The 23,569-nt window shown below is 38.2% G+C and overlaps 1 protein-coding gene across 1 annotated transcript; it reads left to right on the top strand.

Annotated features, from left to right (window-relative positions):
- The first annotated feature begins 11,073 nt into the window (after nucleotides 1-11,073).
- On the top strand, nucleotides 11,074-14,732 carry LOC125780214 (uncharacterized). The gene is made up of 2 exons (XM_049462040.1): nucleotides 11,074-13,674; nucleotides 14,339-14,732. Exon 1 carries the CDS (start codon nucleotides 11,074-11,076, stop codon nucleotides 12,031-12,033), a length of 960 nt encoding a protein of 319 aa, XP_049317997.1. The 3' UTR covers nucleotides 12,034-13,674; nucleotides 14,339-14,732.
- The last annotated feature ends 8,837 nt before the right edge of the window (nucleotides 14,733-23,569 follow it).

The raw sequence follows: 23,569 nt of genomic DNA, 5'->3' as shown, positions 1-23,569 counted from the left end.
AAATATCTTGAAATTTTACAAAATCTGCGTCATTAGGTATGAATATTGTAGTCTTTTTACCAATTAAAAAATTCTCTATTATATTTTTTATTCGATCGCTAGTTAAGTCAATGTATTTAATTGTTGTAATACTGTTTCTAAAAATATTTTCAGTTCGCAAACTATCTCTATTGCTTTTTATCAATCTCAGTTGTCGTTTAAATATATTCAATGGTCTTTCTGAAATAGGAATATAAGATTCAGGATCTTCTGTTGCGGAATGAATAGTAGCAATATTAGATGAAGTATCACCAAAATAACAATCTTTAAGTTTAATACGTGATAAAGCATCTGCTACATGGTTTTCTTTTCCTGGAATATATTTGACATCAAAATCGAAATCATTAAGTTTCCACTTCCACCTTTGCAGCTTAGCGTTTGGTTCCTTCAAATTGTGGAGCCATTGGAGAGGTCTATGGTCACTATTTACGATAAATTTTCTACCATATAAATAAGGGCGGAAATATTTTGTTGCCCAAACAATAGCCAGCAACTCTTTTTCCGTTGTGGAATAATGTAACTCATGTTCATTAAGAGTACGGCTTGCAAAGCAAACAGGATGACCTTCTTGACTCAAAACGGCTCCAAGAGCTACATTTGATGCGTCGGTGGTTAGAGTAAACTTTCTTTCATAGTCCGGGTATGCTAGAATTGGTCCTTTTGTTATAAGAAGCTTCAGTGTATCTACTGCGTTTATATATTCTCCATTAATTACGACTTTATTTCCTTTTTTTAAGCACTGAGTTAAAGGTTTAGAAATTTTAGAAAAATCCCTAATAAATTTTCGATAAAAGCCAACTAATCCCAGAAATTGTTTTATCTCTTTTTCAGTTTTTGGCAATGGATATTTTAGTATGGAATCTATTTTATTAGGGTTGGGCTTGATTCCCTCTGGGGTTACAATATGGCCGAGAAATTCGGTTTCTTTCTTTAAAAATTCCGTTTTTTCAATGTGGATTTTTAAATTTGCTTCATTAAGCTTGTAAAATACTTTTTCAAGAGCATCCATGTGTTCTTGAAGTGAAGTACTAAAGACAATTATATCATCCAAGTACACCATACAAACTTTACCGATCAAACCATCTAAGACTGTATTCATCAGTCTTTGGAATGTCGATGGCGCATTCTTAAGACCAAACGGCATACGTAAAAACTCAAAATGTCCATTCGGTGTAGAAAATGCTGTTTTCATTCTATCCCCTGTATCCATTTCAATTTGATGGAATCCCTTTGTTAAGTCAATAGTACTAAAATACATGCATTTCCCAAGTTTATCCAATATTTCATCCATAATAGGTATAGGATACTTGTCACTTACAGTAATATCGTTTAATTTACGATAATCTACTACAATTCGCCATTTTTGTATATTAGAAGCATCCGGTTTCTTAGGTACAATCCAGATTGGTGCAGAATATGGCGATTTGCTGTGACAAATTATACCTTCAGCCAGCATTTCTTTAATTTGTTTCTCAACTTCAAAGTTATGTACTTGAGGATATCTATAGGATCTGACGTATATGGGGTCTTCGTGTATTGTCTTGATTTTATGTCTAATTTTATTAGTGAATGTTAATGTATCACCTTCTCTATAGAATATGTGTTTGTATTTACATAACAGTTTTTTTATATTCAAAATCTCTTCTTTGTTGAGATGCTCGAGCCTAAATTGTGGGTCTTTCGAGTCACTGGTCATATTTAAATTTTCATAAAATCCGTATGTTTTTGAATCGATATTATTTGCAAATTTATAAATAATATCATTTAAAATTAAGTTTTTATTAGCAATATCAATTTTAGCATTAAGTTGCCGAAGGATATCATAGCCTAATAAACCATCGTATTTTGTAGAAAAATCGTATACGTAGAATATCAATTCAGCATTTACATTTTTATTACTTGTATACACCTTTTGAATTTTATTTAACGTTACTTTTCCTGTAACTGTTGTTAAGGTGATTGACTTTGTATTAAAAATTTGCGTATTAAGAACATTAGATCTAATTAGACTTACTGATGATCCTGTATCCACCAGAAATGTAAATGATCGATTTTCAATTATCAATTCTACTTTTGGTAAGTATCCGAGGCTACTAGCCGAAAATTCTCGATATCCTGCTGCATTGGTTCAGGAATTCCGTAACGTCGAATCCTAGACTGATTTGAACTATTTCCTCCAGTATATATTGGCCGTGACTGCATTCTTGTATTATTACTTGGATTTTGAAGAGTATTACCAAAATTGTCATTATATTGTGTGTTATGGTTTTGATTTTGTGGGTTATTATTAAAGGGAGTATTGAAAATAGGAATTTGTTGTTGGAAATTAGTAAAACTATTATTGTAAGGAAGATATTGTTGCGCATTAGCAGAGTAATTACTATTTCCGTAATTGTTAAATTGTTGTTTTGTTTGTGTTACATTGTGTTTACTTTTAATATTCTTCTCTACTACAATATTATCGTAAGCATCGTTTTCTTTTAGTATTCTAATAGCGGATTTCACGTCTGTAACCAAATTGGCATTAACTAATGCTACTAAATGGATCGGTAATTCTCTCTTAAGAGTTTTTAGACTTATACGTTGTAATTCAACATTAAGAAAGTTAATAGTCGAAATGTCTGATTCTTTTAACTTAATACTATCCTTAATCTTACATACTTCTGCATTTATTTCTTCACATAGTTGCTTAACACTACCTCTGTATTTTAAATTACTTACTAATAATATCATAGTAGTAATAGGTGTCGGATCTGCAAATTCATCAATTAACAGGCATCTCAATATTTCCCAACTCTCAGGTTGCTCTCTTCTCACTACATCTAACGCCAGCCCACGAAGGGTACTAACAACGCATTGAAAATAAAAAGGTTTTTCCTCTTGTGTAAGAGATGATGACGCTGGCATTACAGCATTTAAACTGTCAATATATAAGGCCAGGTAATTTTTGTTGCCGTCAAATGGAGCAATCAGTTTTATGCTTTGCACTGTTCGTTCTCTTCTCTCCTTCGCTTCCGTCATTGTTATAGTTTTTAGTGGGTTTATTAGTTGCTCTGCAGATTCAGCTATTGGCACTATTTCTCTTTCTTCTTCTCTTGATGGCGAAGTGGTTTGTACAATGCTCACGCACAACAACAGCTCACAAAGATCGTCAATTACGCTATCACTCATATATTTACCGACTAGTGAGAACTTCAGGCGAAGGTCACGTAGAGGTTAATTCCTAGGCTTCTTTCCTCAAAGGTCATTGAAGGTTACAGCTAATGTAGTCACAGCTTCCAAGTATAAAATGGAACAATATGTGTTTTCACTTCTTATTTAAAAAATTTTTAAATTTTGTACGATCTCAAAAAACTTAAGTAGATTCTTTTAAAGGATCATTTTCACTGATCCTACCGACTGCGCCAGTAACATTAAACACAATTATTTGAGTTTAATTTAACAAATATTTATTTATTATTAGAATGATACTCGTAGCTTGACTGTTGACATCAGACTGAATTAAGTTTACCTTAAGACAGTGAGTCAAATTCCCGGGAGAGAACATATAGCGGTAAAATAATGCAACAAATAAACATATTATATGTATATATGTTACTTGCATATGTGCAAGTGACAAACATACAAAAGAGTGAAATAAATAAAAGGTGTGAAAAAGCGCACAAGAAAATGGGGTACAGTGAATTCAACAAAAAATCGTACCAAAGTGTTCAACCAGGCGATTAGCGAAAGGACCGTCCTAAACGTTAAAAAAAAAAAAAAAACAGTTTTAAAAAAAAGCCCGTGGTAAACCCGTTAAAGAAAAAAAAAAAAAAAAACTGTTCCAAGTGCCGCTTTAAAAGTACCGCCAAAAGTGCCGGTATAAGCACCCGTTGTTGCCATACCGCCGCTGCTGAAAGCGCTGCTGCCATCAACACTGCTGCAATCATCGCCGCTGCCATCAACGCCGCTGCCATCAACGCCGCTGCCATCAACGCCGCTGCCATCAACGCTGCTGCCATCAACACTGCTGCCATCAATCCGCTGCCGTCGTGGGAACGAGCTGCCGCTGCATCCTGTGCCAAAGGAACGTAAGCGCCGGCAAACAGCCGACGCACCAGGTAACGAGTGCGAATTATTGAAAGCAGTGCAAACAAAAAATAAAACGAAAACACATAAAAATAAAATTGAAATAAAGACAAGTGCACACTTTCAGTTTTGGCTCTCCCTTTTTTCACTTTCAATTATATTGACGTTCTATAAATACATATACATATACATATATACATTCATATCTATAATAACGTATATAAATAAACATATACATTATTAAATATAATAAGCATACGCACATATATGTATATGCGTACGCAAGTGAATAAGGGATTTTGGGATTTGCGGTAGCCCTTTATTTTTATACTCTCGCAACAAAGTTGCTAAAGAGAGTATTATAGTTTTGTTCACATAACGGTTGTTTGTAAGTCCTAAAACTAAAAGAGTCAGATATAGGGTTATATATACCAAAGTGATCAGGGTGACGAGTAGAGTTGAAATCCGGATGTCTGTCTGTCCGTCCGTCTGTCCGTCCGTCCGTCCGTCTGTCCGTCCGTCCGTCCGTGCAAGCTGTAACTTGAGTAAAAATTGAGATATCATGATGAAACTTGGTACACGTATTTCTTGACTCCATAAGAAGGTTAAGTTCGAAGATGGGCAAAATCGGCCCACTGCCACGCCCACAAAATGGCGGAAACCGAAAACTTATAAAGTGTCATAACTAAGCCATAAATAAAGATATTAAAGTGAAATTTGGCATAAACCATCGCATTAGGGAGGGGCATATTTTAATTTAATTTTTTTGGAAAAGTGGGCGTGGCCCCGCCCCCTAATAAGTTTTTTGTACATATCTCGGAAACTACTATAGCTCTGTCAACCAAACTCTACAGAGTCGTTTCCTTCAGGTATTTCCATATACAGTTCAAAAATGGCAGAAATCGGATAAAATCCACGCCCACCTCCCATACAAAGGTTATGTTGAAAATCACTAAAAGTGCGTTAACCGACTAACAAAAAACGTCAGAAACACTAAATTTTACGAAAAAAATATCAGAAGGAAGCTGCACCCAGGCTTTTTTTAAAAATTGAAAATGGGCGTGGCGTCGCCCACTTATGGACCAAAAACCATATCTCAGGAAGTACTCGACCGATCTCAATGAAATTTGGTATATAATATTTTCTTAACACCCTGATGATATGTACGAAATATGGGCGAAATCGGTTCACAACCACGCCTTCTTCCGATATAACGCTATTTTGAATTCCATCTGATTCCTTCTCTGTATAATACAATATATACATTATGAACCAAAATAAACAAATATGTAAATGACGGATAATGAAATCTCGATTATCACTTTATCATGCGAGAGTATAAAATGTTCGGTGACACCCGAACTTAGCCCTTCCTTACTTGTTTAAAATAAAGGTTGAAAAAATTATTAATTGCAAATTAAATTATCACATTTTTCGCAATTTTTTTCGAAACGCGTTTGCAATTATCGGTCGTTTTTTCGCAATTTTTGTCGATTTCCGTTCGGACATTTTCCGATTAAATTACTTTTTTTGTGCTATTGCTCATTTTGCGCATTTATCGGTTTGGCTTTCGTATACTTGAGAATCGATATTATTATACTCTCGCAACAAAGTTGCTAAAGAGAGTATTATAGTTTTGTTCACATAACGGTTGTTTGTAAGTCCTAAAACTAAAAGAGTCAGATATAGGGTTATATATACCAAAGTGATCAGGGTGACGAGTAGAGTTGAAATCCGGATGTCTGTCTGTCCGTCCGTCCGTCTGTCCGTCCGTCCGTGCAAGCTGTAACTTGAGTAAAAATTGAGATATCGTGATGAAACTTGGTACACGTATTTCTTGGCTCCATAGGAAGGTTAAGTTCGAAGATGGGCAAAATCGGCCCACTGCCACGCCCACAAAATGGCGGAAACCGAAAACCTATAAAGTGTCATAACTAAGCCATAAATAAAGGTATTAAAGTGAAATTTGGTACAAAGGATCGCATTAGGGAGGGGCATATTTGGACGTAATTTTTTTTGGAAAGTGGGCGTGGCCCCGCCCCCTACTAAGTTTTTTGTATATATCTCGGAAACTACTATAGCTATGTCAACCAAACTCTATAGGGTTGTTTCTTTCAGGCATTTCCATATACAGTTCAAAAATGGAAGAAATCGGATAATAACCACGCCCACCTCCCATACAAAGGTTATGTTGAAAGTCACTAAAAGTGCGTTAACCGACTAACAAAAAACCTTAGAAACACTAAATTTTACCGAAGAAATGGCAAAAGGAAGCTGCACTCAGGCTTCTTTTAAAAATTGAAAATGGGCGTGGCGTCGCCCACTTATGGACCAAAAACTGTATCTCAGGAACTACTCGACCGATTTCAATGAAATTCGGTATATAATACTTTTTTAACACCCTGATGACATGTACGAAATATGGAGGAAATCGGTTCACAAACACGCCTTCTTCCAATATAACGCTATTTTGAATTCTATCTGATGCCTTCTCTGTATAGTACAATATATACATTAGGAACCAAAATAGAAAAATATGTAAATGACGGATAATGAAATCTCGATTATCACTTTATCATGCGAGAGTATAAAATGTTCGGTGACACCCGAACTTAGCCCTTCCTTACTTGTTTTTTTTCTCGTTTTCGTCACCGATTCCAAATATATTTGTTGCCAACTTTTATTGCTATTAGTTTGGCTTTCGTATATTTGGGAATCAACATTTATCTTTCGTTTTCGTTATCGATTCTCAGTATATCTGTTGCCAACCGTTATAGTCTTTTTCGGAAAATTTATTTAAACAAGCAAAATGAGCAAGCCAAAGCCAACTCTCGCAAACCTGTCTCCAAGTAAGGAGTTGACGGACTTAAAATCGTTGAGACGTTAAAGAACGGTTGCGAAAAGTAGTATTTTGCGCATTAAAACGGGCCTTCTCGAAAAGACTATGTCTTTAGATCCAATAGAATTGGAATGTCGTCTCGATATATTAAATTCACATAGTGAAAAATTAATGAAATGCCAATCAAAGATTGAAGAAATTGATGAGGACGACATGGCCCGAGGGGAGTTAGAGGACATAATCGTTGAAACGAAGTCCATAATAAAGTCAATTTTAGCAAAAAATAAAACTTCATTTGCCGAAACATCTTTTGTAGCTTCTCACAGCTCAAAGCTCCCTAAAATGAATTTGACGAAATTCAAGGGAGAATATTCAGAGTTCAAAAATTTTATGAGTTTGTTCGAGAGCTTGGTTCATAACGATCCAAATATCCCAGATATTGAAAAGTTTAACCATTTGGTAAATTGTCTATCTGGAGAGGCTCTGGGAACAGTTAAAGCGTTCCAGATGTCGGATGAAAATTATCCGAAATCGTTGGCAAGTCTCAAAAAAGTTTATGATAATAAATGTTTGATATTTTTAATACAATATCTAAACTTTTTGAGCTGCCAACAATCCCAAAGCTTTCTGCGCCTTCCCTGCGTTCAATGATTGACGAAGTGTCCGCGGTATATGATTCATTGCTATCGCTGGGCGATGAAAAACAAATAACGAACGCAATAATCATACATATTGTAATGACAAAGGTTGACCCTGCCACCCGATCCAAATGGGAAGAAGCGCTGGACTATGACAAACTGCCACTGTGGAAGGACTGTGAGGCCACCTTAAATCGAAGATACCAGCAGCTGTCAGCGGAAGGAGCATCACACTCTAGGACGAAGCCCATACCTACAAGCAGTGCGCATCATGGGAAACAACAACAGATGGACAGGACCAAATCGGCGCTGGTTGCTGCAAATACGAGGCAGCCTCTTTGCCAACAGTGCAAATCGAGGGATCACCATTTGACTGCCTGCCCCACCTTCAAGGCGCTTCCGGTGCAGCAGAGGTTCGAGTTCGTGAAATCGGTGCCCTTATGCATAAATTGTTTGCGTAAGGGTCACACGGTTTCCAAATGCAGAGCAGATCGTTGCCGCATATGCAATCGATCCCATCACTCGCTGTTGCACCAGTATCCAGTGTCCTTCCCCGCTGTACCTCATCCGCAACCATCAACCACACATGCCATGCATACAGCCAGTATGCCGGATCGGGTCATGTTGGCAACAGCAGTAATTCTAGTGAGGACCAGCTGCGGAGATTACCTGCCTGCGAGAGCCTTGCTGAACTCAGGCTCCCAGGTCAACTTTATGACGGAGGACTTGGCACAAAAGTTGCGGATTCGACGTCAGCACAAAACATTAAGCGTAATTGGAATTGGCAATTCCAATACAAAAGTGGGGTCGAAACTAAACGCGTTTGTCAAGTCGCGGTTAAACAATTTTGAATTTTCGGCGGAATTCTGGGTAATGCGATGCATTTCGGCAAATCATCCAGACCATAACATCAATGTTAATGGCTGGAAAACTCCGCACAATATTGAATTGGCGGACCCAGAATTCCACAAATCTAAAAAAGTGGATATCCTATTGGGTGCTGAAACATTTTTCGATCTTTTAGCTGTTGGTCAAATTAAAAATGGTCCTAACCAACCAACTCTTCAGAAAACCCTTTTAGGATGGATTGTATCTGGCAAATACGCCAGTAATATAAGTTCTCCTCCCAGATTACATAGCACATTATGCCAAGCCGAAGAAGACTTAACGTCAATCGATTCAGTAGTCCAAAAATTTTGGGCTCTAGAAGAATTACCTTCAGAATCAAATGGCATCATATTCACAGCAGAGCAACAAGAGTGTGAAAATTTTTTCGTTAACACTACTCAAGTATTCCCTTCAGGACGGCTTCAAGTCAGAATGCCCTTTAAAGCTGACCGTAAGTTACTCGGTCACTCATATGAAACCGCAGTTCGGCGGTTTCAGGCCCTGGAGAGAAGGACATTAAAAGATCCAGAACTTCGTAAAATGTATCTGGACTTTATGAATGAATATAGAGCATTGGGTCACATGAGCCCAACGAACAATAAGATCCCGAGTGAGCCACACTACCAAACTACGTGTTGTATTTGATGCTTCGAGTCGATCTTCAACTCAAATAGCGTTGAATGAACTTTTGATGGTAGGTCCAACCATCCAAGAAGAGTTATACTCAACTCTTCTTCGTTTTCGCTTACATAAGTATGCATTAACAGCGGACATTACTAAAATGTACCGTCAAATAATTATGCATGAAGAAGACAGAAATTGTCAGCTTATTGTGTGGAGAGAGCATCCTTCTGAGCAAATTCAAATTTTTCGTCTCAACACCGTAACATACGGCACTGCGCCTGCTCCATTTCTCGCAACACGGTGTTTGCAAATGCTCAGTGATGCCAATACAATGAAATACCCACTCGGTTCATTGGCCATCAAAAGAGACTTTTATGTTGATGATTTATTAACAGGGTCCGAAAGTTTTGAGTCTCTAGATCTTTTGAGAAGTGAGGTAATTAAAATATTAAACTCGGCAGGATTCTCCTTAACGAAGTGGTTTTCGAACCACCCTAAATTTTTCGACAGTGATTGCACTGAAAAGTCATTAAGCTTCAATGACAAAAGTTCCACTAAAACGTTAGGAATCCATTGGTTGCCGAAAGAGGATTTGTTTCGATTTGTTTTAGATGACAATTTTAATGATCTGCGAGCCACTAAACGAAACATATTGTCAGTTTCTGCTCGCCTTTTCGATCCTCTTGGATTACTAGCCCCACTAGTTACCAAAGCAAAAATCTTATTGCAAGAGCTTTGGATCCAAAAACTAGATTGGGATGAGTCGATTCCATTGCGCCTTGACACTAGCTGGCAGAACTTTAAAGCCAACCTAATGCAGCTCTCATCTATAAGCATTCCTCGTTACGTAAACGTTGAGTCGAGTGCCATCTGCCAAATACATGGGTTCTCCGACGCCTCAATAAGGGCGTACGGATGCTGCATATACATACGAAGCCAATCTGCTAGTGGTATTAAATGCATGCTGCTTACTGCAAAGTCTAGAGTGGCTCCACTGAAGACCAAATCTCTTCCGCGTCTTGAGCTCTCGGCAGCACATCTTCTTTCGAAATTATGGTCAAGAGTAGCGCCTATGTTGAGTCGACATTTCGAAAATATAACATTTTGGACAGACTCTGAAATCGTTTTACATTGGATTAAAACACATCCATCTTCACTACAAACCTTCGTCGCAAACAGAGTGTCCGAAATCCAAGAGTTGACTGACAAAGTACATTGGCGACATGTGCCAACGAAACAAAATCCTGCGGATCAAGTGTCTCGGGGTTGTAACGTGGACGAATTGAATAATTCAATATGGTTTGGCGGTCCACAGTTCCTCCTAGAAGACCCTGCATTATGGCCAATTAATAACCACTTCCAGCTCTCACCAGAAGACGAAGCATTAGAGAAGAAGAAAAATACATTTACATTAATTTCGACTACTGAGAAAAATTCAATATTGGACCTCATTGAAAAATTCTCTTCTCATAAAAAATTGCTTCGTATGGTCGCATATATATTACGATGGATCAGGCGACCACCAAAAACCTCCAGGGGCCAAGATCTGACTTCAGAAGAGTTAAACCTGAGCTTTCTAAAAATTGCACAGGTGGTCCAACATTCAGAATTTTCGGATGTTATTCAAAAATTGCATAAAGGCACCACCCTACCCGCAAACTTGCAAAAACTTAACCCGTTTTTGCATGAGTACTCGGATTGTTGCTGTCATTCAAATTAATCCGAGTAGGAGGTCGCTTATTAAATGCACCTCTCCCATACGATGCCAAATTTCCGCTTTTATTGAATAAAAGTTCGCACTTCGTTATAACGTACTTACGGTTCCTGCATATTCGAAATCACCACGCTGGGGCTAAAGCGTTGGTTGCGCTTCTTCGAGAACGCATATGGCTAATTAATGCCCGAGAAGCTTGCAGTAGAACCGTAAGAAACTGTATACATTGTTTTCATTACAAGCCGAAGTTGCAAAACCAAATAATGGGAAATTTGCCAGTCGAAAGACTTCGAGCACTACGACCCTTTCTTATATGTGGCGTAGATTTTTGTGGTCCGATATACACAACTTTAAAAATACGCGGTCGACCACCCGTAAAAACATATATTGCAGTTTTCATTTGCTTTACTTCCAAAGCAGTACATTTAGAATTAGTTTCGGACCTATCTTCTAATTCATTTATTCTCGCCCTAAAAAGGTTCATTGGACGCCGAGGAATGCCGACGAAGATATTCAGCGACAACGCCACCAATTCCGTCGGCGCCGATCGCAAGCTGCGCGAATTGAAGGAGGCGTTTCTGGCAATGGGTCCAGACCTGAAGAGATTCGCAGCAGACGAAGGGTGCAGCTTCACCTTTATACCACCGCGGGCGCCGCACTTCGGCGGATTATGGGAAGCCGCGGTGAAGTCCGCCAAACACCACATCGTTCGGGTAACCGGCAGCGCGCTACTTACAGCAGAGGAGTTAGCAACAGTGTTGGCCGAAGTGGAGGCCATCCTCAACTCTCGCCCCCTAGTACCTGTGAGCCAAGATCCCAACGACGGCGAGGCGTTAACACCAGCGCATCTATTAATAGGATGCTCCCTGCGGGCATTACCCCCAGAGAAGGTGCCAGTGGACCCAGTTCGTTGTTGCGAGAGATGGCAACTTGTTTGCTGTCTCAAGCAACAGTTCTGGCGACAGTGGTCCAAAGTATACCTGACGGGCCTTCAGGAGCGCAACAAGTGGCTGCACCCCAAACGCAATATGCAGCTCAACGACCTCGTTCTCGTCCACGAGGACAACGTGCCGCCGCAGCAGTGGGTACTAGGGCGCGTCGTCGAAACCGTCGAAGGGCAAGACGGCAAGGTGCGAGTCGCAGAAGTAGCAACCAAGACGGGCACGATTAAGCGCCCCATCCACAAACTGGCTGTCCTTCCACTGGATATTGAAGGAATCTGATCCTGTCAAGGTGGTCGGTGTTGCGTCAAGCGACAAGATATATATTTAAACCTAAAATAAAAATAATAAAAATTATAAAATATTGAATTGTTAAAGAATTAAATTAAGAAAATCTATTGTATACTTACCTTAATAATCCATTTGTAATACTAAGATATTACTCACCTTACTTACCTCAACGTAATCTTTTACAATAGTTAACGAAAGTTAAGAATTATTATGCTTACCCCTTTTTCTGTAATACATATTAACATTACCACTAGTTTAAGCCGTTAGTTTAAGATTTAGGCTAAGCGATTGCATGAAACGAAATATAATGTTCTTTTTGAATTGAACCGTGAGACCGTACGCACGCGTTTTAATTTGTCGGTGTTTCAACTTTACGCTATCGAGGCAGGCAATTGGTGCATTTCTTTTAATTTATAATCGCGCATCCCAATTTCAAGTACTTTTCGTGTCTTAAAAACGCTTAAGATTTTTCACTTATATTGAGGTTTAAAGTCGATTTTCTTGTAAACACATATTTAGCAATCGATATTGAGTTGCTCCAAATCAGTAGCTTAACATATTTAATTTCATTAACCTTCTTCATATTACTGAAGTCGACACAAAGCCTTGACGGCAGTGCATTTCGAAGAATTCCACAATCTTATATTTAGGTATAAAGTCGATTTTCTTGTAAACACATATTTGGCAATCGATATTGGCTTGCTCCAAATCATTAGATGAACATAACTTTAATCATCTTAATGAAGTTGACATAAAGCCTTAACGGCAGTTCATTTGGAAGAATTCCATAAACTTATATTTAGGTTTGAAGTCGATTTTCTTGTAAACACATATTAAGCAATCGATATTGAGTTGCTCCAAATCATTAAAATAACATATTTACATTAATTAGCCTTTTTATCTTAATGAAGTAGACATAGAGCCATAACGGCAGTGCATTTAGAAGAATTCCATAATCTTATATTTAGATATGAAGTCGATTTTCTTGTAAACACATATTGAGCAATCGATATTGAGTTGCTCCAAATCATTAAAATAACATATTTACATTCATTAACCTTCTTCATCTTAATGACGTTGACATAAAGCCATAACGGCATTGCATTTGGAAGAATTCCATAATCCTACATTTAGGTTTAAAGTCGATTTTCTTGTAAACACATATTTAGCAATCGATATTGAGTTGCTGCAAATCATTAGTTTAAGACATTTAAAATAATTAACATTCTTCATATTACTGAAGTTGACAGAATGCCTTAACGGCAGTGCATTTGGAAGAATTCCATAATCTTACATTTAGGTTTAAAGTCGATTTTCTTTGAAACACATATTTAGCAATCGATATTGAGTTGCTGCAAATCATTAGTTTAAGACATTTAAAATAATTAACATTCTTCATATTACTGAAGTTGACAGAATGCCTTAACGGCAGTGCATTTGGAAGAATTCGACAATCTTATATTTAGGTATAAAGTCGATTTTCTTGTAAACACATATTTAGCAATCGATATTGAGTTGCTCCAAATCATTAGTTTAACATATTTAAATTAATTAACCTTCTTCGTCTTAATGAAGTTGACACAAAGCCTTAGCGGCAGTGCATTTCGAAGAATTCCACAGTCTTATATTTAGGTTTAAAGTCGATTTTCTTGTAAACACATATTAAGCAATCGATATTGAGTTGCTCCAAATCATTAGTTTAACATATTTAAATTAATTAACCTTCTTCATATTACTGAAGTCGACACAAAGTCTTAACGGCAGTGCATTTGGAAGAATTTCATAATCTTATATTTAGGTTTAAAGTCGATTTTCTTGTAAACACATATTTAGCAATCGATATTGAGTTGCTCCAAATCAGTAGTTTAACATATTTAAATTCATTAACCTTCTTCATATTACTGAAGTCGACACAAAGCCTTGACGGCAGTGCATTTCGAAGAATTCCACAATCTTATATTTAGGTATAAAGTCGATTTTCTTGTAAACACATATTTAGCAATCGATATTGAGTTGCTCCAAATCATTAGTTTAACATATTTAAATTAATTAACCTTCTTCGTCTTAATGAAGTTGACACAAAGTCTTAGCGGCAGTGCATTTCGAAGAATTCCACAGTCTTATATTTAGGTTTAAAGTCGATTTTCTTGTAAACACATATTAAGCAATCGATATTGAGTTGCTCCAAATCATTAGTTTAACATATTTACATTAATTATTCTTCTTCATCTTAATTACGTTGACATAAAGCCATAACGGCATTGCATTTGGAAGAACTCCATAATCCTACATTTAGGTTTAAAGTCGATTTTCTTGTAAACACATATTTAGCAATCGATATTGAGTTGCTCCAAATCAGTAGTTTAACATATTTAAATTCATTAACCTTCTTCATATTACTGAAGTCGACACAAAGCCTTAGCGGCAGTGCATTTCGAAGAATTCCACAGTCTTATATTTAGGTTTAAAGTCGATTTTCTTGTAAACACATATTAAGCAATCGATATTGAGTTGCTCCAAATCATTAGTTTAACATATTTACATTAATTAACCTTCTTCATCTTAATGACGTTGGCATAAAGCCATAACGGCAGTGCATTTGGAAAATTCCATAATCTTACATTTAGGTTTAAAGTCAATTTTCTGTGAAACACACATAGCAATCGATATCGGGTTGCTCCAAATCATTAGTTTAACATATTTAAGTTAATTAACCTTCTTCATATTACTGAAGTCGACACAAAGCCTTGACGGCAGTGCATTTCGAAGAATTCCACAATCTTATATTTAGGTTCAAAGTCGATTTTCTTGTAAACACATATTTAGCAATCGATATTGAGTTGCTCCAAATCAGTAGTTTAACATATTTAAATTCATTAACCTTCTTCATATTACTGAAGTCGACACAAAGTCTTAACGGCAGTGCATTTGGAAGAATTTCATAATCTTATTGTTGCGTCAAGCGACAAGATATATATTTAAACCTAAAATAAAAATTAAGAAAAATGAATTATAAAATATTGAATTGTTAAAGAATTAAATTAAGAAAATCTATTGTATACTTACCTTAATAATGCATTTGTAATACTAAGATATTACTCACCTTACTATCCTTAACGTACTCTTTTACAATAGTTAACGAAAGTTGAAGAATTATTATGCTTACCCCTTTTTCTGTATTACATATTAACATTACCACTAGTTTAAGCCGTTAGTTTAAGATTTAGGCTAAGCGATTGCATGAAACGAAATAAAATGCTATTGTATTAAGAACCGTGAGAACCGAACGCACGCGTTTTAATTAGTCGGTGTTTCAACTTTACGCTATCGTGACAGGCAATTGGTGCATTTCTTAATTTTATTCGCGCATTCCCAAGTTTATACTTTTCGTGTCTCAAAAACGCTTGAGATTTTTCATGGCGCCCGAGCAGGGACTAAGTGCGTGTATTTAAAATTAAAAATAAAATATACATTTAAAAACTAAAATAACTTTCCTGTTTTCGATATCTAATTTTCGGTACTAATTGCCTGTCAATCTTTTCGGTTTTCGGTCTTCAGTAAAGTGTAGTGGGAATAATCAAAAACAATAAAATTAAACACATAAAAGAAACATAAAACAAAGTTACAAAAAATTCATACAAAATAATAAAATACAATAACATACATATAGTGGAAGTGACCAAGCAGTGATAGTGATACCTAAATAAGGAAAAAATTACAAAACATAAAAAATATAAAACACAAAACTAAAGTGAAAAGATTTAAAAAGAACAAGTGGCGAGATAGTTTTAATACTAACATAAATACTTGACAAAAACAAATATACAGTGGCCAAATATAAACGCAGTGATACATATATGTGAAACAGAAAAAATTTAAACATAATATAAAAAACAAAAAGAATACATATATACATACGTGACGAGTGGAAATCTGTAAAAAAATAATATACATATTTATATACATACATACAGTGTAAAGTGCAGTGCTGAACTACTTACCCGTATACTTACCTCAGTGTAAAAATCAAAAAAAAAAAGAAAAGAAAAGGGAAGTATTGTAGAGTGTGTGCGAATTCGTAGACATAGTGTAAAGTGAGAAATAACTAAAGAATATAAAAAGTTACAAGTGCACGAGGTGAATTAGTTATGCGGTACAGTGGTGGGCGCAAATAAAAGAACAAAAAGTTTCTGCCCTAACAAAAATATATATACATATATATACATATATATATACTTATATATATATATTAAGTGACAGTTTTTAAAAACAGTTTTCTAAACTGTTGAGAGTGCCGCAAAATTAAAAAACCGGTAAGCCCAAAAACCGTTGCTATCATCCGTTGCTGCCAATCCGTTGCTGCGGTAATTACTTTGTTGCCATCACTTCGCTGTTTTCGCACCGCTGCTGCCATCGTCGCCGCTACCCTCAAGCCGCTGCCACCATCACGCCGCTGCGGCCATCAATCGCTGCTGACACAACGTCGCTACCATCAAGTCGCTGCTGCCATCATTCGCTGCTACAAACACTTCGCTGACATCAACCGCCGCTGCCATCGTCGTCGCTGCCATCACTCGCTGCTGCCGTCAAACCGCCGCTGCCATCAAACCGCCGCTGCCGTCGTGGGAATGAGCTGCCGCTGCATCCTGTGCCAAAGGGACGTAAGCGCCGGCAAACAGCCGACGCACCAGGTAACGAGTGCGATTTACTGAAAGCAGTGCAAACAAAAATAAAACGAAAACACATAAAAAGACAAGTGCACACTTTCAGTTTTTGGCTCTCCCTTTTCACTTTATACATATTATATTTTATATACTAGTATATATATATACATTCATATCTATACTCGTACATATATATACATACTTATTGTTGCGTATATTGTGATTTACATATACGAATTCAAAGTGAACAAGGGATTCTGGGATCTTGCGGTAGCCCTTTATTTTGAAATAAAGGTGAAAAAATTATTCATTGCAAAATTAAAGTATCTCGTTTTTCGCAATTTTTTCGATCCGCGTTTGCAATTATCGGTCGTTTTTTCGCAATTTTTGTCGATTTTCGTTCGGACATTTTCCGATTAAATTACTTTTTTGTGCTATTGCTCATTTTGCGCATTTATCGGTTTGGCTTTCGTATACTTGGGAATCGATATTATTTATTTCTCGTTTTCGTCACCGATTCCAAATATATTTGTTGCCAGCTTTTATTGCGATTAGTTTGGCTTTCGTATATTTGGGAATCGACATTTATTTTTCGTTTTCGTTATCGATTCTTAGTATATCTGTTGCCAACCGTTATAGTCCTTTGTCGGAAATTTAATTTAACCAACGCAAAATGAGCAAGCCAAAGCCAACTCTCGCAAGCCTGTCTCCAAGTAAGGAGTTGACGGACTTAAAATCGTTAAGACGTCAAAGAACGGTTGCGAAGAGTAGTATTTTGCGCATTAAAACGGGCCTTCTCGAAAAGACTATGTCTTTAGATCCAATAGAATTGGAATGTCGTCTCGATATATTAAATTCACATAGTGAAAAATTAATGAAATGCCAATCAAAGATTGAAGAAATTGATGAGGACGACATGGCCCGAGGGGAGTTAGAGGACATAATCGTTGAAACGAAGTCCATAATAAAGTCAATTTTAGCAAAAAATAAAACTTCATTTGCCGAAACATCTTTTGTAGCTTCTCACAGCTCAAGGCTCCCTAAAATGAATTTGCCGAAATTCAAGGGAGAATATTCAGAGTTCAAAAATTTTATGAGTTTGTTCGAGAGCTTGGTTCATAACGATCCAAATATCCCAGATATTGAAAAGTTTAACCATTTGGTAAATTGTCTATCTGGAGAGGCTCTGGGAACAGTTAAAGCGTTCCAGATGTCGAATGAAAATTATCCGAAAGCGTTGGCAAGTCTCAAAAAAGTTTATGATAATAAATGTTTGATATTTTTCAATACAATATCTAAACTTTTTGAGCTGCCAACAATCCCAAAGCCTTCTGCGCCTTCCCTGCGTTCAATGATTGACGAAGTGTCAGCGGTGTATGACTCGTTGCTATCGCTGGGCGATGAGAAACAGATCACAAACGCTATAATTATACACATTGTAATGACAAAGGTTGACCCTGCCACCCGATCCAAATGGGAAGAAGCGCTGGACTATGACAAACTGCCACTGTGGAAGGACTGTGAAGCCACCCTAAATAGGAGATACCAGCAACTATCAGCAGAAGGAGCATCACACTCTAGGACGAAGCCCATACCTATAAGCAATGCGCATCATGGGAAACAACAACATATGGACAGGACAAAATCGGCGCTGGTTGCTGCAAATACGAGGCAGCCTCTTTGCGAACAGTGCAAATCGAGGGATCACCATTTGACTGCCTGCCCCACCTTCAAGGCTCTTCCGGTGCAACAGAGGTTCGAGTTCGTCAAATCGGTACCCTTATGCATAAATTGCTTGCGTAAGGGACACACCGTTTCCAAATGCAGAGCTGATCGTTGCCGCATATGCAATCGATCCCATCACTCGCTGTTGCACCAGTATCCAGTGTCCTTCCCCGCTGTACCTCATCCGCAACCATCAACCACACATGCCATGCATACAGCCAGTATGCCGGATCGGGTCATGTTGGCAACAGCAGTAATTCTAGTGAGGACCAGCTGCGGAGATTACCTGCCTGCGAGAGCCTTGCTGGACTCAGGCTCCCAGGTCAACTTTATAACGGAGGACTTGGCACAAAAGTTGCGGATTCGACGTCAGCACAAAACATTAAGCGTAATTGGAATTGGCAATTCCAATACAAAAGTGGGGTCTAAACTAAGCGCGTTTGTCAAGTCGCGGTTAAATAATTTTGAATTTTCGGCGGAATTCTGGGTAATGCGATGCATTTCGGCAAATCATCCAGACCATAACATCAATGTTAATGGCTGGAAAATTCCGCACAATATTGAATTGGCGGATCCAGAATTCCATAAATCTAAAAAAGTGGATATCCTATTGGGTGCTGAAACATTTTTCGACCTTTTAGCTGTTGGCCAAATTAAAAATGGTCCTAACCAACCAACACTTCAGAAAACCCTTTTAGGATGGATTGTGTCTGGCAAATACGCCAGTAATATAAGTTCTCCTCCCAGATTACATAGCACATTATGCCAAGCTGAAGAAGACTTAACGTCAATCGATTCAGTAGTCCAAAAATTTTGGGCTCTAGAAGAATTACCTTCAGAATCAAATGGCATCAAATTCACACCAGAGCAACAACAGTGTGAAAATTTTTTCGTTAATACTACTCAAGTATTGCCTTCAGGACGGCTTCAAGTCAGAATGCCCTTTAAAGCTGACCGTAAGTTACTCGGTCACTCATATGAAACCGCAGTTCGGCGGTTTCAGGCCCTGGAGAGAAGGACATTAAAAGATCCAGAACTTCGCAAAATGTATCTGGACTTTATGAATGAATATAGAGCCTTGGGTCACATGAGCCCAACGAACAATAAGATCCCGAGTGAGCCACACTACTTCATTCCGCATCAATGCGTTTTAAGGCCCGAGAGCACAACAACCAAATTACGTGTTGTATTTGATGCTTCGAGTCGATCTTCAACTCAAATAGCGTTGAATGAACTTTTGATGGTAGGTCCAACCATCCAAGAAGAGTTATACTCAACTCTTCTTCGTTTTCGCTTACATAAGTATGCATTAACAGCGGACATTACTAAAATGTACCGTCAAATAATTATGCATGAAGAAGACAGAAATTGTCAGCTTATTGTGTGGAGAGAGCATCCTTCTGAGCAAATTCAAATTTTTCGTCTTAACACCGTAACATACGGCACTGCGCCTGCTCCATTTCTCGCAACACGGTGTTTGCAAATGCTCAGTGATGCCAATACAATGAAATATCCACTCGGTTCATTGGCCATCAAAAGAGACTTTTATGTTGATGATTTATTAACAGGGTCCGAAAGTTTTGAGTCTCTAGATCTTTTGAGAAGTGAGGTAATTAAAATATTAAACTCGGCAGGATTCTCCTTAACGAAGTGGTTTTCGAACCACCCTAAATTTTTCGACAGTGATTGCACTGAAAAGTCATTAAGCTTCAATGACAAAAGTTCCACTAAAACGTTAGGAATCCATTGGTTGCCGAAAGAGGATTTGTTTCGATTTGTTTTAGATGACAATTTTAATGATCTGCGAGCCACTAAACGAAACATATTGTCAGTTTCTGCTCGCCTTTTCGATCCTCTTGGATTACTAGCCCCACTAGTTACCAAAGCAAAAATCTTATTGCAAGAGCTTTGGATCCAAAAACTAGATTGGGATGAGTCGATTCCATTGCGCCTTGACACTAGCTGGCAGAACTTTAAAGCCAACCTAATGCAGCTCTCATCTATAAGCATTCCTCGTTACGTAAACGTTGAGTCGAGTGCCATCTGCCAAATACATGGCTTCTCCGACGCCTCAATAAGGGCGTACGGATGCTGCATATACATACGAAGCCAATCTGCTAGTGGTATTAAATGCATGCTGCTTACTGCAAAGTCTAGAGTGGCTCCGCTGAAGACCAAATCTCTTCCGCGTCTTGAGCTCTCGGCAGCACATCTTCTTTCGAAATTATGGTCAAGAGTAGCGCCTATGTTGAGTCGACATTTCGAAAATATAACATTTTGGACAGACTCTGAAATCGTTTTACATTGGATTAAAACACATCCATCTTCACTACAAACCTTCGTCGCAAACAGAGTGTCCGAAATCCAAGAGTTGACTGACAAAGTACATTGGCGACATGTGCCAACGAAACAAAATCCTGCGGATCAAGTGTCTCGGGGTTGTAACGTGGACGAATTGAATAATTCAATATGGTTTGGCGGTCCACAGTTCCTCCTAGAAGACCCTGCATTATGGCCAATTAATAACCACTTCCAGCTCTCACCAGAAGACGAAGCATTAGAGAAGAAGAAAAATACATTTACATTACTTTCGACTACTGAGAAAAATTCAATATTGGACCTTATTGAAAAATTTTCTTCTCATAAAAAATTGCTTCGTGTGGTCGCATATATATTACGATGGATCAGGCGACCACCAAAATCCTCCAGAGGCCAAGATCTGACTTCAGAAGAGCTAAACTTGAGCTTTCTAAAAATTGCACAGGTGGTCCAACATTCAGAATTTTCGGATGTTATTCAAAAATTGCATAAAGGCACCACCCTACCCGCAAACTTGCAAAAACTCAACCCGTTTTTGCATGAGTACTCGGATATGTCGCTGTCATTCAAATTAATCCGAGTAGGAGGTCGCTTATTAAATGCACCTCTCCCATACGATGCCAAATTTCCGCTTTTATTAAATAAAAGTTCGCACTTCGTTATAACGTACTTACGGTTCCTGCACATTCGAAATCACCACGCTGGGGCAAAAGCGTTGGTTGCGCTTCTTCGAGAACGCATATGGCTAATTAATGCCCGAGAAGCTTGCAGTAGAACCGTAAGAAACTGTATACATTGTTTTCATTACAAGCCGAAGTTGCAAAACCAAATAATGGGAAATTTGCCAGTCGAAAGACTTCGAGCACTACGGCCCTTTCTTATATGTGGCGTAGATTTTTGTGGTCCGATATATACAACTTTAAAAATACGCGGTCGACCACCCGTAAAAACATATATTGCAGTTTTCGTTTGCTTTACGTCCAAAGCAGTACATTTAGAGTTAGTTTCAGACCTATCAACTAATTCATTTATTCTCGCCCTAAAAAGGTTCATTGGACGCCGAGGAATCCCGACGAAGATATTCAGCGACAACGCCACCAATTTCGTCGGCGCCGATCGCAAGCTGCGCGAATTGAAGGAGGCGTTTCTGGCAATGGGTCCAGAACTGAAGAGATTCGCAGCAGACGAAGGGTGCAGCTTCATCTTTATACCACCGCGGGCGCCGCACTTCGGCGGATTATGGGAAGCCGCGGTGAAGTCCGCCAAACACCACATCGTTCGGGTAACCGGCAGCGCGCTACTCACAGCAGAGGAGTTAGCAACAGTGTTGGCCGAAGTGGAGGCCATCCTCAACTCTCGCCCCCTAGTACCTCTCAGCCAAGATCCCAACGACGGCGAGGCGTTAACACCAGCGCATCTTCTAATAGGATGCTCCCTGCGGGCATTACCCCCAGAGAAGGTGCCAGTGGACCAGTTCGTTGTTGCGAGAGATGGCAACTTGTTTGCTGTCTCAAGCAACAGTTCTGGCGACAGTGGTCCAAAGTATACCTGACGGGCCTTCAAGAGCGCAACAAGTGGCTGCACCCCAAACGCAACATGCAGCTCAACGACCTCGTTCTCGTCCACGAGGACAACGTGCCGCCGCAGCAGTGGGTACTAGGGCGCGTCGTCGCAACCGTCGAAGGGCAAGACGGCAAGGTGCGAGTCGCAGAAGTAGCAACCAAGACGGGCACGATTAAGCGCCCCATCCACAAACTGGCTGTCCTTCCACTGGATATTGAAGGAATCTGATCCTGTCAAGGTGGCCGGTGTTGCGTCAAGCGACAAGATATATATGTATATTTAAACCTGAAATTAAAATTAAGAAAAATGAATTATAAAAAATTATAAAATATTGAATTATTTAAATTATTGTATACTTGCCTTAATTATGCATTCATACTACTAATCTACTACTTACCTTAATACTCTATTACAATATTGAACGAAAAGTTGAAGATAATTATATTTACCCCTTTTTTATACATATGAACATTACCACTAGTTTAAGCCGTTAGTTTAAGATTTAGGCTAAGCAACTAAATGAAATAAAATAAAAATGCTATTGTATTAGAACCATAGAACCGAGCGCACGCGTCTTAATTTTTTATCGCATTTAATTATCGTGACAGGCAATTAGGCTTCTTAATTTTATTCGCGCATTCCCAAGTTTATATTTTCGCATCTCAAAAACGCTTGAGATTTTTCAATAGCTATAGTAGTTTCCGAGATATGTACAAAAAACTTAGTAGGGGGCGGGGCCACGCCCACTTTTCCAAAAAAACTACGTCCAAATATGCCCCTCCCTAATGCGATCCTATGTGCAAAATTTCACTTTAATATCTTTATCTATGGCTTAGTTTATGACACTTTATAGGTTTTCGGTTTCCGCCAATTTTTTTTTTGTTTTTTTTTTTTTTTTTTGGGGTGGGTCGGTGTTTTTTTTTTTTTTTTTTTTGTGGGCGTGGCAGAGTGCCGATTGTGGTCCATCTTCGAACTTAGCCTTCTTAGGGAGCCAAGGAATACATGTACCAGTTTTCATCATGATATCTCAATTTTTACTCAAGTTACAGCTTGCACGTCGACGGACGGACGGACAGAAGACAGGACATCCGGATTTCAACTCTACTCGTCACCCTGATCACTTTGGTAGATATAACCCTATATCCTTGAACTCTTTTAGTTTTAGGACTTACAAACAACCGTTATGTGAACAAAACTATAATACTCTCTTTAGCAACTTTGTTGCGAGAGTATAAAAACTACAACTATATGCTGTT

This window comes from Bactrocera dorsalis, unplaced genomic scaffold (genome assembly GCF_023373825.1).
Source record: "Bactrocera dorsalis isolate Fly_Bdor unplaced genomic scaffold, ASM2337382v1 BdCtg221, whole genome shotgun sequence".
NCBI lineage: Eukaryota > Metazoa > Arthropoda > Insecta > Diptera > Tephritidae > Bactrocera > Bactrocera dorsalis.
This window is presented reverse-complemented; position numbering and strand designations above follow the sequence as displayed.

Excerpts from the sequence above, each read along its gene's own strand:
- LOC125780214 (XM_049462040.1), top strand. The coding sequence starts at position 11,074 with ATGGGAAATTTGCCAGTCGAAAGACTTCGAGCACTACGACCCTTTCTT.